A 17,126-nucleotide genomic window follows, 5' to 3' on the forward strand; every position below is an offset into this window, starting at 1 on the left:
ATTGCCTCGAGTTGGAGTACCAGTTAAAGCTATAACGAGTATAAAAGAAAGCTTTTGGAAAGCAGGTGTAACTTTATATGTAATCCCTGATCAACAGCAACTTTAAAGAACGCTCGGAAATATTTTCTGACAAAAAGTGTCACGTTCTTCCGCTGAGGCAGCGGGTGCCGAACGTCGGCAGCGGGGGTGGATGGAGACCTGGGCGCCCGGGAAGGGCGGGAGGTCCTTTCCCACACGGGCATCAGCCCAGGCCCTGGTAAAAGGGACCGTAGGGCGCAGCGGCTGCCCTAGAGCTCGGCGCGGCCGGGAGCGGGTGCGGAAGGGGATCCCCCCGCGAGGCCGGGCCGGTGCCGGGGCCGGGTCCGGGGCCGGGGCCGCCTCCCCTTTCCCGGAACCGCGGCTGCCGAGAACCGAAACCGGGGCCGCTCCGCGCACGCGCACCACCCCCGCCCGCCTCGGCCCCACCGCCCGTTCGGCCGAGCGCGCGCCGCCGGCCACAGCCAGAGGGCGCTCGCCGGTCGCGCGGTGACGTCACCGAGCCGGCCCCGCCCAAACCCCAATGAAAGAGAACGTGCGGCGCGGGACGCTCCCCGCCCGCCCCTCCCCCTGCACCGGCCAGCGGCGGGACCAATCAGAGCCCCCGCGGCGCTCCGGCCCCGCCCACCTAGCGGTGACGTCAGGGAACCGCCCTCGGTGGCAGAGCGGCCCAGCCAATCGGCGTCCCCGCGCGCGCCCGCCCAGGCCGCGATCCCCTGTTTCCGCCCCGCCCCCTCTCTCCGTGCTCCCCCCGCTCAAAACGCCAGCGGTGGCGGCGGAGCCCGGTTCTGTCCGTGCGGGTGGCGGCGCCTCCCGGGGCTCGGCGACATGGAGTGTGCTGCGGCGGGAGCCGAGTTCAACATCCTCCTCGCCACCGACTCCTACAAGGTGGGCACGGACAGTCGGGCGGGAGAGAGGGGGTCACCTCTGCGGACACCGGACCCGCCGGTGCGCGCCATCCGCGGGACGCCGAGCCAGGCCGGTCCCGCCGCCACCGGCCCCCTGCCCGCCTGACCGGGGCTGGGAGATCCCTCGGGGCGCCAGTGAGGGTGCCCGGCCTCACCCGGGCGGTGCGGGGGGCACGGCGCAGGCCTGGCCGGGGCTGCCCCTTTCGCCCCCGGCAGCCCCCAGCCGCCCCCGCGGGGTGCCGGGGCCCGCGCAGCCGGGGGCAGCGGCGGGGTCAGAAAAGAAAGTGAAAGCGAGCGGGGTGGGCGCCGCCATCCCGCCGCCTCTGGGCGCGGGGGCCGGCCATGGCGGGCACGCGGGAGGCGGGGGCCGCCCGGCCCCGAGCATGGTCCGGCCCCGCCGGGCTGCCCGCCCCCCGCCCCGGCCGGGGTCGGGGAGGGCGCGCACGTCGCTGCCGCGGGGCAGTCGCTCCTTCCTCCTCCCGCGTCGCGTCCCTCCCGCTTTGCTCCGCTCGCGCCGCTCGCTGCCTGCGGTTGTGCGCCTGGCGGTGATGCGGCGCGCTCCGGGAGCCGGCTGGCACAAAATCCGTGTTTTTGAGCCCTGTGCTTAGCTCCCGGCCGCTGCGGTGTCACATTCGCTCGGCAAGGTTCAGAGGGGAGAGGCGCACCGCACGGCCCTCCCTTCGTTTCGTGGAAATAGCGGGGCTGACAGCGGTGACAAAGTGCAGGCGCCCTGTCCGCGCTCCGAGCCGGTGCTGTGTGACCCGGCGGCTCCTGACGTGCCTCGCAGCGGGTGTGCCGGGCCGGGCAGCGGCCCTGCCGCCCCGCTCCGGGGCACAGCCGGCCTGTGACCGCCCCCCGGGCCGGGCACGCGTGCCCCGCCGCTCCGAGGCTGCAAGGCTCGCTTATTTCCTTCGGGAGCTGCATTGCAATGTCGACGAGGTTGTTGGTGGCCTGAACAAAACTACACTAACGGTCCTGGTTATCGTTGTGAAGCATTTGTTGTGTTTTAGCTCTTTGAACGTTGGGATGCTGGGATGAGTTTTCAGGGATGAGGGTACTTCTGGATAGAGGAATTGAAAAAGCAAAAGCTATGTTGTGACCAGGTCTCGTTACTGAGTAACTACCAAAGTACAAATCTCAGTAGTTGCTGAGTTGTGGTGATATTATTATAAACATTACTATTATTTTCATTATTGTTATTATTGCTACAAGTTACATCAAGACATAAAGTTAACAGCTAGTGTTGCTGTTTGTGGGAAGGAGTTTTGGAAGGTGGGGAGATGCTGGTAATTATTGGAGCAGCTCAGTCAGGGCATCCTGACGCTGCGACCGAGGGCTTGCAAAGCTGCTTCCATTCCGGGTGTAATCTGACTACAGCGCTCTTTATGAACCAGGTTTAAGTGTTTGTTATCTAACTTATTCAAATATGGAAGATACACTTTTTTCCATGTCTGAGACTAATCACATTAGATACTGCAGGCCTGGGTTAAAACAGTATCTACTTCAAATCCAATTTGCACACTACTTTTTCTAAATTCTCTGGGTGTGCTCAAGGATTGGTGGTAGTGCAGCACACTGGAGTGACATGGAACCAGTTTGCTTCTGTTTGTTTGCTGTTTCATGGTATAGATGACTTGGTAGCATTCCAGGAGTGGTAGAAATCTTAAAGAGGTCAAATAAAGGCCTAAGGTGCTCTTTTTTTCTTCTTTTTTTTCCCCAGTTTAAAACCAAATTTGGATGAGGTTTTCTGTGGCAGCTTAGGAGCATTTTGTATTATATTTAGAGCAGTTGCCCCCCTCAGTTGCTTTGTTAGGGCTGTTCAAATTGTCTTTCCATGTGCTCCTTCCAAATCTTAGGAATTCCAGTGTCTGAACAATGCTTAAACAAGTAGCTGCTTTTATCCTGTTAGATAATATGAGCAAACATCACTTATCTTGTCCCTGGATGATACTGTTGTTTCCTAATCAATGAAACACACTTAGTGAGAGCACTTTCAGTGAAATTGCACTAAAGTCTCTGGTAGTTTGCAATGTCAAGCTTTTTACGGGAGTAACCAAACACTCTTATTAGCAATTAAAACAACAGTGAGAGTTGATTGGGGAATTTTTTCTTTTCTTTTTCTTTTGTTGAGATAGTTCTGCTGTATCCACAACTGTAGCATCTGTTTGTGTATGCAGAACTGTCTGTACATAACATTTAGACTGAGAAAAAAACACGGATCAGCTCAGAAGTTTACATGGTGATCTAATTGCAGTCGATGCCAGTCCATACAAGCTAATGTTGGTGACAAAAATGGCATAGAAATAAACAACTGTAAAAGAAAAAGTACATGCAGACCATAGTGAGTGGTACAACCCTAGCTTAGGCAGTTGTCCATCAGAAAAAAGTTGTGGCATCTCAGGGTCGTGTCTGTCACAACTTGTTTGTTTGAGTACTAGATCCAGTGTCCCAGTTCTCTGTTGGTGCAGTTGGAAATTTGGGGTGAAAAAAACAACTCATTACTGGTTTAGTGCCTATACAATTTCAGAAACAAAGTAATTCAGTAGGCAAATATTTGAGAGTCTGTTGAGAGCCTACCCAGCCTCCCCTCCTTCTGCACTATTTTCCTGTCTGCATGTGCATCATAGGACATTTCTTTCTTAAACAATAGATTATTAAATATTCCGTTTCAAAATCTTTCAAGTGTTTTTGAAAAACTGCTGAGTATCGTGCTGATTGATAGTAAAGTGAATATTTCTAGAGAGGATTAGTTCCCAATAGGTGAATATGCACTGGTTCCAGTACTGAGCTTCTGTTATAGACTGGAGCTTACTCAATTGTACAAGTGCTCCCGGATTTTGAGGTTGGGCTTCAAATGATACAGTTTATCTCTAAACCCCATAACAAGATAAATGTTTTTGCATCACTTAGATTCTTCTTCCTGTGTACTTTGTTCCGTATTCTTAAGCTTTTACAAATCCCCCAAAAGTATAATTCCTCCTGTATGCTGGGAATTATATGCCATCCCCTCAGAATCTGGGCATGGGCATTTGGTGTAATGTGTGTGCAACGTGCTGATAAGTAACAGCAGTCTTTTTAATTCTTCTGAGCATGGAACTCTCAAGAGATTCATCAATGCAGTGTTATCTGGGGAACCTCAGTGTCTTTATGTGCACTATAGCAATGGCATTTCTCTTAGTGAAGTTTTCTGCTGAAGTCAAAGTCCTCATTGATAGAAAGCTGCAAGTGAGGGGGTATCAGCTGGCTCCTTGAAAATCACTGTTCGTGTTGTGTGATGTCTTAGTCTTGTGTCCATAGCAAGACACAATTTATATAGCTCCATCTATACAGCTAGCTATATATACATTATACAGTGTTCTATAGCAGTGTTGCCCCTCTGTGACAGCGGGGTTCTGTTCACTCTCTGCCCTTCCCCAGTGAAAGGGTCCATGCCCCTCAGTGCCTCATTTGTCTGATGTCGTTGGCACACCTCCTCTGCATTTTCTTTCTCTCTGATTCCCAGTGCTGTGTTTAGCCTATATTTGTTTGTTTCTGCACAGGCAATGAATATTCCAGAGTATAGGTAGTCTGGAACTGTGTTGAGAGGATCAGCTTGGCAGCCATGCCTGGCACGGACCAGGCCTGGGTTGGATGGACCATGAGCTGCAAGTGGGGAAAGGCTATTGACTGAACCTTGTTTGCTGGAGTAATAATAGCTTATTTTGCTTTTGCCCATGAGATCTATTACTGTTGCTTGGTGAGTTTCGTAATTAAGCTGATAGTTATAATAAGCTGCCATGCAATTACCTCTTGGGAGGAGCTGACTTGCTATCTAGACTGTAAATGAGATCTGTTTCAGAATTAATTTATTTCTGGATGCTTCAAGGAAACCCAAAATGTATGTTTTAGTTCTGTGTGCCTTACATGTTGAATTTTAAGCATTTGTCACTTCTGATGACTTCTTACTCTGCGTGGATGTAGGAGAGTGCTGAGTTCTGAAGCACTTCACGTGAGTGTGTGTTTATTCTAGGCTCTGACTGCCTGTATATTCTTTATTTAGAAGACTAGAGGTATGTGAGGAAGAAACATGAGTACTCTTTAGCCTACTGGATTTGACTAGTACTTAATGACTGCAAAATATTCTTTACAGTAGCCCATATTTATATTTTTTTCTTAATTAAAATCCTGTGGTGGGAGTGTGAGTGTGTTATCTCCTGTAACACTGCCAGTGGAAAGCATCCGAAGCGTCTGGCTCGACACTCCTTGTAAGACACAATCTTCACATTCTCTAGGTTCATTATTTTCCAAGTTTTATTTGCAGTCACACGGTCCTGTTACAAACCCCAAGACACCATTGCTCGAAAGGAGCATGGCAACTGTACAGTATTCAGACAATTTTTAAATTAATGGGAAGCAAACTTTCTAGAACCACTGCAGCTTTCATTTTTGAAAAGGTAAATCTTTTTTCTTTTTCATTAAGGAACAGGAAACTTACTGCAGCATGTGCAGTAGTACAGCGGACTAGTGACAAATGTGTAGACAGTAAACATAAGGCATACTGTCATCTCTTTTGTGATAATCTTGGATGTAAAACTGATGGCTTGACTGAGGTAGAGTTAATTTTCTTCCTAGTAGCTGGTATGAGGCTATGTTTTGGATTTGTGTTGAAAACAATGCTGATAATTCAGGGATATTTTTGATTTTGCTGAATAGGTCCTGCACAGAGTCAAGGCCTTTTCTGCCCCATACACCATCCCACCAGCAAGGAGGCTGGGGGTGCACAAGAAGCTGGGAGGGGACACCAGGACAGCTGACCCCAGCTGACCCAAGGGATATTCCATACCACATGACATCATGCTTAGTGTATAAAGCTGGGGGAAGAAGGAGTAAAGGGGGGAACATTTGGAGTAGGGGCATTTGTCTTCCCCAGTACACGGGCTGGAGCCTGTTTTTTTCTGGGAATGCCTGAACACCTGTCTGCCTGTGGGAAGTGATGAATGAATTCCCTGTTCTGCCTTGCTTACATGCAGAGAACTTCTGCTTTCCCTGTTAAACTGTCTGTATCCCAAACCATGACTTTTCCACTTTTACCCTTTGGATTCTCTCCCCTGTCTCACTGGGAGGAGTGAGTGAGTGGCATTTGGGGCTTGGTTGCCAGTTGGGGTTAAACCACAACAAAAACCATGAAAGTCTTTAGCAGTAAAGTAATCTACTGCAAAATGTAGCTGTTTTTAAGCACTGTGTTTTGTCTGAGAAATTTAGAACACATTCAGTTCTAGTGCTTATACTTGACCTTGTGTTTTAAATGAATGTGGACCTGAATGTGGACCAATGTCATGTTGGCATCTGACATTATCTGCTGATAATGTGCAGCTTCCATAGGAATTCAGTTGCTTGCATATGCTTTCCTTATTTTTCATAGCACTGACTGGTCTCTTAACTTCTTTTTTTCACCTCTGGTCCTCTTATTTTTCAATACACATAAGAAATGATGGATGAATTCAAATATGGAGACATTAGAAGTGGTACACGGTCATCATTCAGTCATAACCTCCATTAGCTTATCTCTCTCATCTCATAAGAGCTGAGATCTCCCAATATTCTCACTTTGGTTCTTGAACATTGTCTCAGTCTTATGCATTCTAATAAGGGGCCTGGAGTCTCTAAGGCTTTTTTTTTTTTTCCCTTATGGTAATCTGAAGTTTGTATAATCAAAATAGTAAGGTTCTACTTGACTCTTAGATTTATTTTTTTTTAAACTCACTTAAGAATGTCTTGCACTTTACCTGCTGTTGTTGGATGCCCTTTCTCTTGAATTATTAAAGATTGATTCTTCTGGCATTTCCTCTCTTGTTCAAATAAATTTATTGTTTGACTGCACTGGCTTTGGTTTGGTTGTCATTTCCACTGTCGTGGTGTGCATTCCTTCTGTGATTGCTTGAATGCTACCAAACATCCCTGTTGACTACAACTGTTAGTCACAGTTGTGTTGGGTTTTTTTTCTGAAGAGGGTCACAATGCCTTATCACTGCTGTTAATTATCTCATCTCAGTGAGGTGTATCTGATAGAGCAGTCCCTTTGCTCATAAGTCCTAGTTCTTCTCCTTATTCTTGCTAATAATGTTGGTTTCCATGTAGGTTGTTGGCAAGCTTTGCTTTTAGCTGCTCTGTTGGCTAAATCTCCTGAAGGTTTAGGTAATGCAGTATTTCATCCCATGGCCTCTTTCCATAATGTTTATAAATAATATGTAATACCACAACTCCTGGAGGTCTTGGGTGCTTTGCAGAAGTCTCCCTGGTGTAAATACCAGCAGTACCACTGCACTAAAATTACTAACTCAGTAAGGCATCCGGGGGTGAGGATCCCCCAGGTGTCTCTTGCAGCTCAAGGCTTGCAGTGCCGTGACCAAGCCTGTGCTTTGGCCCCTGTGCTGCACACCTGCAGTGTCCAGGCCGTGCTGCTTGTGCTTTACCTGCCACCTGTCCCTCCGAGTCTTCATGGCTGCGGCTGTCTGGCACCGTGGGTTCAGTGACCAAGTTATTCTGTACCCAGTTAGCACTAAGGATTTTTCAAATAGCTCCAGAAAGTTCGAGTACTGTCTTACTTGAACTGGTATTATCTTATCACATGAGAGATACAGTACAGGCAAGATCCTCCTGGGTAAATGTTTGGGGGTTTGTTTCTCCACTGTAGACAGGGCTTGGAAGTGCCTTTCTGATGGTTCATGTTGGCATCTGAGCTAAGGGAGCATCAGGAATTAGCACCAATAGAGATTTTGCCCACACCTGACTTCTCCTGTCCTATCTGTTTTTCCCATGTTTTCAAATGGTTGAATTACATAGGCTTAAATAACCTTTTAAAGTTTGTCATAATATCCTATACAACAAAACTTGTAGATTATAAGAATATTTATATTTTTATGTCAAATATCTTCTTATCTAGCTTAGAAAAATGCAGCATTTACCTCAGTCATCCCTATTTTATAATGAATACCCATTCATTCCTTTTTATTAAAATTTAACTCTTAATGTTTGGGGTGGTTTTTTATGATCTAAATGCAATTTGTGATTCATGTTTTTTTCCTCAAAAAACTTGATTTACTTAAATAGATATAGTCCTTGTTGAGAGTATTCTTTGTTCAGAATATACCTTTATTTGCATTAAACTAAATAAGGAGCTATCACAACTGGAATAAAAGTGCTCTATTTCAGTCATAGTACATAATCTTGTAGGTAGTAGTGCCAAGGCTGTTTGTCATATGTTTTATAGACAAAACCACAGCCTTTGAACTAAACATCAAAAGGCCTTTGAAGATGCTTGGGAGAGTTGTTTTCTTGTAAGGGTCTCTTAATCCCAGTAGAGGGTTTTGTTTGCTTTTCTGTGTGTTGGTTAGGGGTTTTTTTTCCTTCCTGAAGAGAAGGGCTTTCCTACTGAATTTATAGTCACTCCTACTTATCAAGAGCTCATCTGTACAAGTCCTCTGTCATCCCCCAACTAAAGCATAGAGTGATCAATACTGCCTTAATCTCTTAAGTCACATAAAATTCAATATCAAATATTGTACATTGCCTCTGGTTGTTCTTTCTACTTTCCTTTAGGATCCAGAAAGATGCAAGTCTTCATCAGAAAACAAGGAAAGATCAGGCATTTTTTGAAGCATAGTTTTCATTGTCCGAGTGCCTTATAGTGTTGTGTCAGGTTTTTTCTTGTTGGTTGATTTGTTTTGTTTTCAGTTGAATTCTTTGTGTCTTCTGTGACCTGTTCCCACTCCTAGACCTTGACCTTTTTTCACACTTTTTTTACCACCAGGCATTTCACTACATGCCAAACCTCCTGACCACCACTATGGCAGATGGGTATTATTTCCTCATGTCATAGAAGCTCAGAAATGACAGCTAATACAGTCAGCTGCTGTGACATTTTGTGACAGATATTCCTGATAAGTATGGTGCTCTGTCTGAGGGCTTGGGAGCAAAACAGATGGCCAGACAGCTCAGCAGGGGTTGTAGGTCTTGTGCTGAACTTCTTACACACCTATACAACATAGAATCAAAGAATAGTTTGGGTTGAAAGGGACCTTCAAAGGCAACCTAGTCCAGCTGCTTTGCAATGAGCAGGGGCATCTTCAACTAGAGCAGTTTGCTCAAAGCCCCATCCAACCTGACCTTGAGCGTTTCCAGGGATGGGTCATCTGTCAACTCTCTGGGCAACCTGCTGCAGTGTTTCACTAACTTCATCACAAAAAAAATTATTATATCTAGTCTGAATCTACCCTCCTTTAGTTTAAAACCATCACTCTTTGTCCTGTTGCTACAGGCCCTGCTAAAAAGTATGTCCACATCTTTTTTACAAGCCCCCTTCAAGTAATCAGTGGTAGGGAAGTGTGGTACTTTTAAGATTGTGATTGTGCCTTTAAAAATTGAGTGATATTTAAAAGGGTGTCTCAGCTTTGTAGGTAAAACTAACAGCTTTGTGGAATGTCCAAAGAAGTATCTTTAAAATTACAGCTGTAAGGTTTGCTCAGATGTAAATATTTTAATTGCCAGGGATATGTATTTAACTGTTTAAATAGATTTTAATGTGTGAAGAATATAATTGAATATTATGCATGTGACTTGCAATGTTAGTTCCTTATCTCCTTCAAGTACTTACAGCAACTTAATCAATAAAATTATATTTCTGTCAAACACAAAACTTTCATATATGTTTTAATCCCTAGAAGTAACTGTCTTCTGGACACTAGCTAGTGTGTATATTCAGGTTAAGATCTAATCTTATGTCAGAAAAGATAGCTAAACCTGTGATGCAGTGTTGGAGAAACTTGAGTGGGGTTTTTTGAGATTGAAAGTGTCAGCAAGGTAGTCAGGAGGAGCTGTGTCCCCAGGTATGCCATGTAAAGGATAAATCTGTTAGCATTTCAGCCTGATTTCCACTCTCAAGTTCTGCTTTGCAGCCAGAGCACTGTGTTTTGTGATCATGCCTCAAAGCAGAGCTAGAGTAAGTCCTTAAAAGAATGTATTTAAAATGCAGTAAGAAAAGGTGACACCAACTCAGTGGGTGCACTGTGCACCCTGAGTTAATTTGGGCCTGTAACCTTTTTGACAGAGAGAAACACATAGCAGGAAGAGATGCCTTTGAACTGTCAAAGCCGAATATATTTTCAAGATGTGAGTGGAAGATGACACAGATTTTCATTACAATATAGGTGTTGGCTTCAGTAACTTGCCCATAGTTGGTAAGTGGTATGAACTTTTTAAAAGAAACTTGAGTATCCTATCTTGTGCAGATGTAGTTTTTGTTGTTTGAACTGTTGTGATGAGAACAGCAGTGTTGCTTTGGTTTGCTCTCAAGCTTGCCACAAGGAATTGAGATATTCATTTGGAGAATTGGTCCTGTGCTGGGACATGTGCTGTGTACACTTGCAGCTGCTGAGCTCTGTGTCGAGCCTTTACTCTGAAGTCACAAACTCAAAAGTCCAGTACCAGCTGTAAAACTGAGTGAAATTTTTCATGACATTGCTGTAACTTATCTTGGTGGCAGCAGTGGGAAGGGAGGAGTTCCCACTCTCCGTGTCTTTACAGTGCATGAGCATTCTGAGGATTTGTTACAGGATCTTTTTCTCAGAGTGCATTTAATACAATTTCTTGTAAAGGGTTTGTATACATACATGTGTGTGTGTTCATACACCCACTAGTTAGAAAGACATGTCAAATGGAGCCTATTTTTGTCTGCTCCATAGTAAAGAAGAGAGGATGGTGTGTGTGTTTTCTTTTGTGCAGGGATTTTGTTTTCCTTTAAATGTGATGATATCATGCAGAGAGTTTTCTTTGAGCTGGCAGTGTGATGTACTTCTTGGAAGTTCTGCATAGAACTAGAGAAGGGCATGTTGTAATTTGTGAAGCAAGACATTTATTAATAGCTAGAGCTAAATCTAAAAGCCAGGTTTTGTCTTCGGGTCTAGCATTGCTACTCTTAAGCATCCTGCTTTTGAGTGGCTGTGGAATTGTAACAGAATAGGTTTGTGCTCCATTAAATGCCTGTGGTGCCATGCTTTGTTTGAAGTCAGAGCAGAAAACTTGCAATGACAAGCTTGGGTTTTATTTGATTGGCCTTGTAAACCTCATACAAGCAAAGACAATAGAATGATCTTTAAATTGACCTTTCTTGAATGTTTCCTTGCAGCACTGGAAACACAACCATAACAGCCTTGTGCTGGTATAGGAGAACCAAAAAATTCAGTGGAGTAGTTCATTGTCCAGTCTGAGTGAAATACTAAATTTAAATGACATTTGAGAGGAGAAAGGAAACTGTCCTTTTAAAATCCTTTAATGTACGTTTTTAGGAATACAGGTAAAGCAACCTTCAAATATTTTTCTTGAAGAATGTGGGAGATATGTTTAAAAAATCAGGACAAGAAAGGAGAAACAGTAAAACTATCCCTTTTCCAATTCCTTGTGGTATTAGAAACAGAAATTTTTACGGTTGTTTTGAGTAAGTAACAGCAAGAAACATATAAAGAATTCATACTCTAACTTGTAAATATGGGAGTTTGAAAAAATTCAGACATGAGTTTCCAACCATTTGAATTTTGTTCTGATGTACAGTGTTGGTTTGTCAGCTGTAGGAATAGTTTTTCCTTATGGAATGTATTGGTCACAGACTTCCCACCATAATTTAAGAAAACTCTTGATTTCTTCAACTTTGGGGATACTTTACCTTGATTTGTGTATTCTGTAATTTAAACATTGATAGTGCGAAGTTTCTGTCATTGTGTGTTCTTTTTGTTCAGGATTTAAGGATTTTACATGGAGTTTGCTTTTTACACATTAGGAGATAAAATTTTGCAGGTTTGAGGTTTTAGGTGTTTAGAGTGTACTTGTTTCAGATGCTGTTATTACTCAAAGTAAATTTCTGGCTAGATTTACTATGAGGAGCTCTGAAAAACTGTAATTGAATTTAGCATAACGTTGTGTGTTATATGGCCAGTTTCCATGTAGTACACACAGGCAGCAACTTCTCATGCTTCCTTTATGTAAACTTTTTCACATTTTGGAAAAAAAAGCCCATCTAGCAAACTTTGTAGGGAGGTACAAAGCTCAGGCAGATTTTAGCAGCGTTACTGACAGTAACAGGTTTGTAAACTGGCTTTGCTGTAACCAGAGTTTGAGAGACCCACTCTGCTCGCGGGAATGGGACGCGTGGGTAAAGGCCATTGCCGCTGCCTTCTTCAGTCTGGGTGGCTTTTATCTGGGCTATGGCATGGCAGCCTTCAAAACTAAGTCAAATACAAGCAGGTGTTTGGTGGTGGCATGGAATTTTGTGCTTCCTGTAGCTGTTAGGCTTGGCCAAAGGGTGGCAGAGCAAAAACTGACCTGGCACGTTGGTGTTCAGTGCTGCTCCTAAAATGCTAGCCAGTGTCCTTCCCAATTAATCAAAGCCAGGTATCAGGGGAGGGGAAGAGTAACCTGGGGAAAGAAGACTTGATAAAGAAGCAGGGAGTAACAGAGGGAAGACAGTCTTTTGAACTGAAAATTGAAGGGGGTTAAAAACCTGGACATTCTGTAAATACTTGTGTAGAATGTGAATGGGTAAATAATCACAGTCCAGAAGAGCTGGGGGTTACTTTTAAGCTTTAATGTATAAATATTATTTCTCTTGTGCTTTGTAGTGATGTTTTGAGTTCTTACTGAAGTTTTTCTTGATGTAGGTTACACACTACAAGCAATATCCACCGAACACAAGCAAAGTATATTCCTACTTTGAATGTCGTGAAAAGAAGACTGAAAATTCCAAATTAAAGAAAGTGAAATATGAAGAAACAGTTTTTTATGGCTTGCAGTACATTCTGAATAAATATTTAAAAGGTAACTGTCTCAAATTCCAGTAAAACCTTTCCTCTAATTAGATATCTAACTTTTTCTCAAGCTTGTAGTCTTACAGCTGAAACAATTCCAGGTTATGCTGATATACCACAAGTAGTGACATGCATAATATCTTATTTATGTGATTGTGAAAAAAGTTGTCTACCCTCATAAATTGGTATTAACTTCTTAATCCAGACACCTCTCTACTACCTTTGTTTATGCTAGTGGTGTATTAAAAATGAAAAGGTGTTCGTGTTGCAACTTCAGTGGGCAAAGTTGATACTAATGGAAAGAGGCCAAAGCTGTGCATAGAGTCAAAAGCAGAGAAGATTTGATGGAAAATACATTTTGCATTTTGAGCACTAATTTGAGTTCTGTATTTGCTGGTTTGTTTACTGTGTAAACCAATAATGATTTTAAATTTCCTTAAATTTTAATTTTCTTTAAATTTTTGATGGCCCTCAGCTTACATCATTGAGTATGGCAGCTACACGTGGAAGTGATTTTTATAGTGATAATTTTAAAAGTAACATCTGAAAATTCCTTGGTGCTGTTTAAAATCTTTTTTTGCCTTATGTACAAATATCACCTGTTCTGACCTGAGTGCATGTTGCCTTCTGCCAAGCTTTAAAGGAAAACTTTAGTCATACATCTTATGTGTTTTCGTCTTGATCCAATAGACATCTGTGCCAATTCCACCAAAGATTGAAATTCTGTTATAATCAAAACACTTGGTAATTTTGTTTCTTTTGTCTTTAGCAATCTGAGGGTTGTTCTCTAAGGTAGATGACTGGCCCTATAGCAGTAGCATGCTTATTCCAATAATGTGGTTAGTCTGCTGCTTCCTAGCACAAATGGTCAGTCAAAGGTTGGTTGCAAAGTCTCTCCATGGGGATTTTCCCTGGAATGGCATAGCTTAACCCTTGTGCTAGATATGTCCTTGCTGCATGTACCAGCTTGCACAATCAACACATTCCTCTGTGAAAAGCACTGCTGTTAAACCTCTTGACTGGTTTTTGACTGTCGTAAAAGAGTAATAATCTCAAAATTTTCCTGAGTCATCTGCAAACCACAAGTGTATTTTACCCTCATGGTTTCTTGAGCATTCTATTCTGTATAATAAATTAAAGTTTGGTTTAAACATTCTGCATTTGACAGTTTCTTCATATCTTTGTTGAAGGTATAGTAACTTTGCTGTGCCTGGACCCTTTTGTTATTTATTTTATCAGTTGATGAATATTGCAAGTTTCTAAGCTTTAATCTGTTTCTGAAACTTCAGGTAAAGTGGTGACCAAAGAGAAAATCAAGGAAGCCAAAGAAGTATATAGGGAGCATTTTCAAGATGATGTCTTCAATGAAAAGGGATGGAACTATATTCTAGAGGTAAAAAAAAATGCAAAAATAGTTGGAGATCATTGTGACAGATTTCTGAATCAACTGTAGAATAAATATGACAGTCTCTCCTTTTAATCTTGATAGTAAAGACTAGATAAATTTAGCTTTTCATGTTTAGTGTACAGGGAGTAGCAGCTGTCAAAGAATAATCATATAATTGTAATTCCTTAGAGAAAAGTAATTTTCATCCTTTCAGGTGCCAGATGCGGCTTTGCAGGTAATAAGGATTTATGGCTGCCATCAGCCAGCTCCTGTGAGTGACTGGGGGCTTGTTGGCAGGTCTCCATGTGTGATACAGCACTCAGTGGTTGCCTGCATCATTTACATTTCTTTCTCTAATAATCATTACAGTGTTTAATGCAGAAAGCATTGCAACTTCCTGGGTGTATAAATAGTTTGGGAAAATACATGTTTTGTTCAGTTGTTTTGTAAATTTTTCAGAGACATGAATGTTGAATTTTATTATAAAATACAAGGCTTGAGCACTTCTGATACATTAAAACCTTTCAACTTCAGTCTTTTCACAATTACCCTTTTCCCCTTTTGTTTAAAAAAGTGCTAGACTTCGAGTAATTGCAGACATCTCTTCTCTGTAAAAGCAGCAGGTTCAGACTAATAGCATTCATCAGAGCTGTACTAATCTCTGCAGAGTAATTAAATGCTTAGTTTCATGGTGGGTTTTGGTGAGTGAATGTTTTTGGCATTTGAAAGCACCTTTTTTAGTCCTCTGCATTTATATTTCCTGGACACCCTAATTGTATGTACTTTTATGGTGGCATCTTTGATAATGTATCTGGATGTCATCCTGCCACTGGGATGGACCATAGGTGTGCAAGAGAAGAGTGACTTTCAACTAAGTGTTGTAAATGGCAGCAAGGTAAATAAGCTCACAGCTTTCTAAAAGAGTTCTGGAGAGGTTTGTAGAGGACTTGGAACCAGTTCAAATAACTACAAATGTGAATTCAATCCATATTTGTGTTTAAGCTACATTATAGATTGTGAATTGCTTTCATCTGTGTTAAAGTAAGCTTGATCTCTCTTTGGATAAACAGAATTAATACACTTTTAATTTTGCATGTCTGTCCTCACTGAGTTGTAATGTGACTTAACTCAGTCCATTCAACTTTTGTTTTAGTCAAAATAAGTATTCCTGCATACCTTCTGTGTATTTCTATTCCTTTGTCAGGTTTCCTTATTAAAATTTTGTGTGTGTGTATGTTTATATATATAAAAACCCAAACATGATTTTCATGTCTTGATCTCGTATGCTGGTGGCTCTCAAACTGGAAGTGTATGGACTCTTGGAGTCTTTGTGTGCCCTTTTGTGTGCACAGAGGGTGCTTGTGCTCCCTGAATTCCAGTGTCTGTTCACACACCTGCCCCTGTTTCTCCCTAGCTCAGTTGCCTCAGGTGTGGTGGGTAAGGTGGAGGGTGCAGGGGCTGTGTGAGTGAAGTGCCAGGATGAATTTGAAATGTACTCCTATCAGTTTGTACTTGAGAGTAAATGAATGGGTAAATACTGATAGGGTGAAGGGCTGGAAGAAAGAAAAGGATTTCCTGGAGAACAATGGGCTGGTGTAAAGGCTGGAAGTTGGCAGGAATCGATGATGAGTGATGGAGATGGAAGTCCTGGATTGTGCAAGTCAAGTCTATCCAAAATTTTTGCAAAAGACTATAATACAGAGCCATGGCATGATCAGATCACTTTTTTCCATGGGCAAAATCAACGCCTACAGCAACTCTGAAATCTGTTCAGTCTTTTTTTCACTTAACTATACTTTTGCCTTCATTGGCTCATGAATAAATTATTTTGAGCCTTTTGAAGGCTTTTGAAGGCTTTCTTGTCTTTTGTTAATCCATATACCTTCAAATCTGACAACTAGACCCTGTGTGGTATATAAAGACAGTTTGCTTCAGGTTACTACATTTTTGCACAAACTTTTAAACTGAAGTAGAAGAGATTTCTGATGTCTGTTGAGTACTGGAGAATATGTTTTGGTGCTACTTAGGAATCTGTAATTTTTCTGAATTGATGCAATTTTTGTTGCCTTTAACAGGATATCTCATGGGAAGCTTTCTGTCAAAATATATTACCATCCAAAACATTTTCAGTATTGCTAGTACAGCTTGCAGAGCTCTTTCAGAAAGTTATAATTAGTCTTCTAGAGTTGCTATTTGCAGGTTACTCTTTTTCAAAGGGTATATTTTACACAATGTTTAGTCCTTTGGGGATAAAAGACTGACAAAAGAGTGACATTCCAATATAAAACTCCATGTTTAATGAGTAATTGAAATGAAAATATTCTCTAAAATAGTTATTAAATAGATCCTGCTGTAATAAATGAACAAAGCATACATCTATACTAAGCAAAACCAGTGGATTTTTTAAAATCTGGATAATAGCTGAATTTTTTTTAGCTTATTGCATGTGAAAGCATGGAAGAAAATGAGTAGTAAGTATTTCTTGTTCTGTGGGTAGAACTTCTGTATTTCTATAGAATGCTTAAGCTTTCCTGGCTCAGTTTGCTCAAGGAATACAACTGATAACCATCATCTGTTTTGATAAAGAGACTGAGTTTTAAGTTACATGATTTTTGTCCTTTCTTGATAAATATGGATTTTTTGATTTATTTGGACTTGTGGGTTTATTTTTAGAGTTGAAAGAAATTAAGAAGAAAGCTTTTATTAGCCTTCTATCCATTGCAGTTAAGTAAAACAGCTGTAGGTCCTAATCTTTCCTGTTGTCTAACAACATCACTGATCCTTACACAGAAATATGATGGCCATCTTCCCATAGAAATAAAGGCTGTTCCTGAGGGCTCTGTAATTCCCAGAGGAAATGTTCTTTTCACAGTAGAAAACACAGATCCAGAGTGCTACTGGCTCACAAATTGGATTGAGGTAAGTTTTAGAAATTTAACACGTTTTTTTCTAAGTAAATAT

At 42.3% G+C, this 17,126-nt stretch overlaps 1 protein-coding gene across 2 annotated transcripts in view; it reads left to right on the forward strand.

The window, feature by feature from the left end:
* The first annotated feature begins 768 nt into the window (after nucleotides 1-768).
* Nucleotides 769-17,126, forward strand: part of NAMPT (nicotinamide phosphoribosyltransferase) — a 31,073-nt gene continuing 14,715 nt past the window's right edge. For both annotated transcript variants that reach the window (XM_041474572.1, XM_041474573.1), the window contains exons 1-4: nucleotides 769-924; nucleotides 12,632-12,788; nucleotides 14,068-14,171; nucleotides 16,956-17,084. In XM_041474572.1, coding sequence (XP_041330506.1) covers nucleotides 865-924; nucleotides 12,632-12,788; nucleotides 14,068-14,171; nucleotides 16,956-17,084 — 450 coding nt within the window. In that variant the 5' untranslated portion in view covers nucleotides 769-864. The remainder of the gene's footprint in view (nucleotides 925-12,631; nucleotides 12,789-14,067; nucleotides 14,172-16,955; nucleotides 17,085-17,126) is intronic.

The sequence above is a fragment of the Pyrgilauda ruficollis genome, unplaced genomic scaffold, assembly GCF_017590135.1.
Source record: "Pyrgilauda ruficollis isolate IOZ18807 unplaced genomic scaffold, ASM1759013v1 scaffold33, whole genome shotgun sequence".
Taxonomy (NCBI): domain Eukaryota; kingdom Metazoa; phylum Chordata; class Aves; order Passeriformes; family Passeridae; genus Pyrgilauda; species Pyrgilauda ruficollis.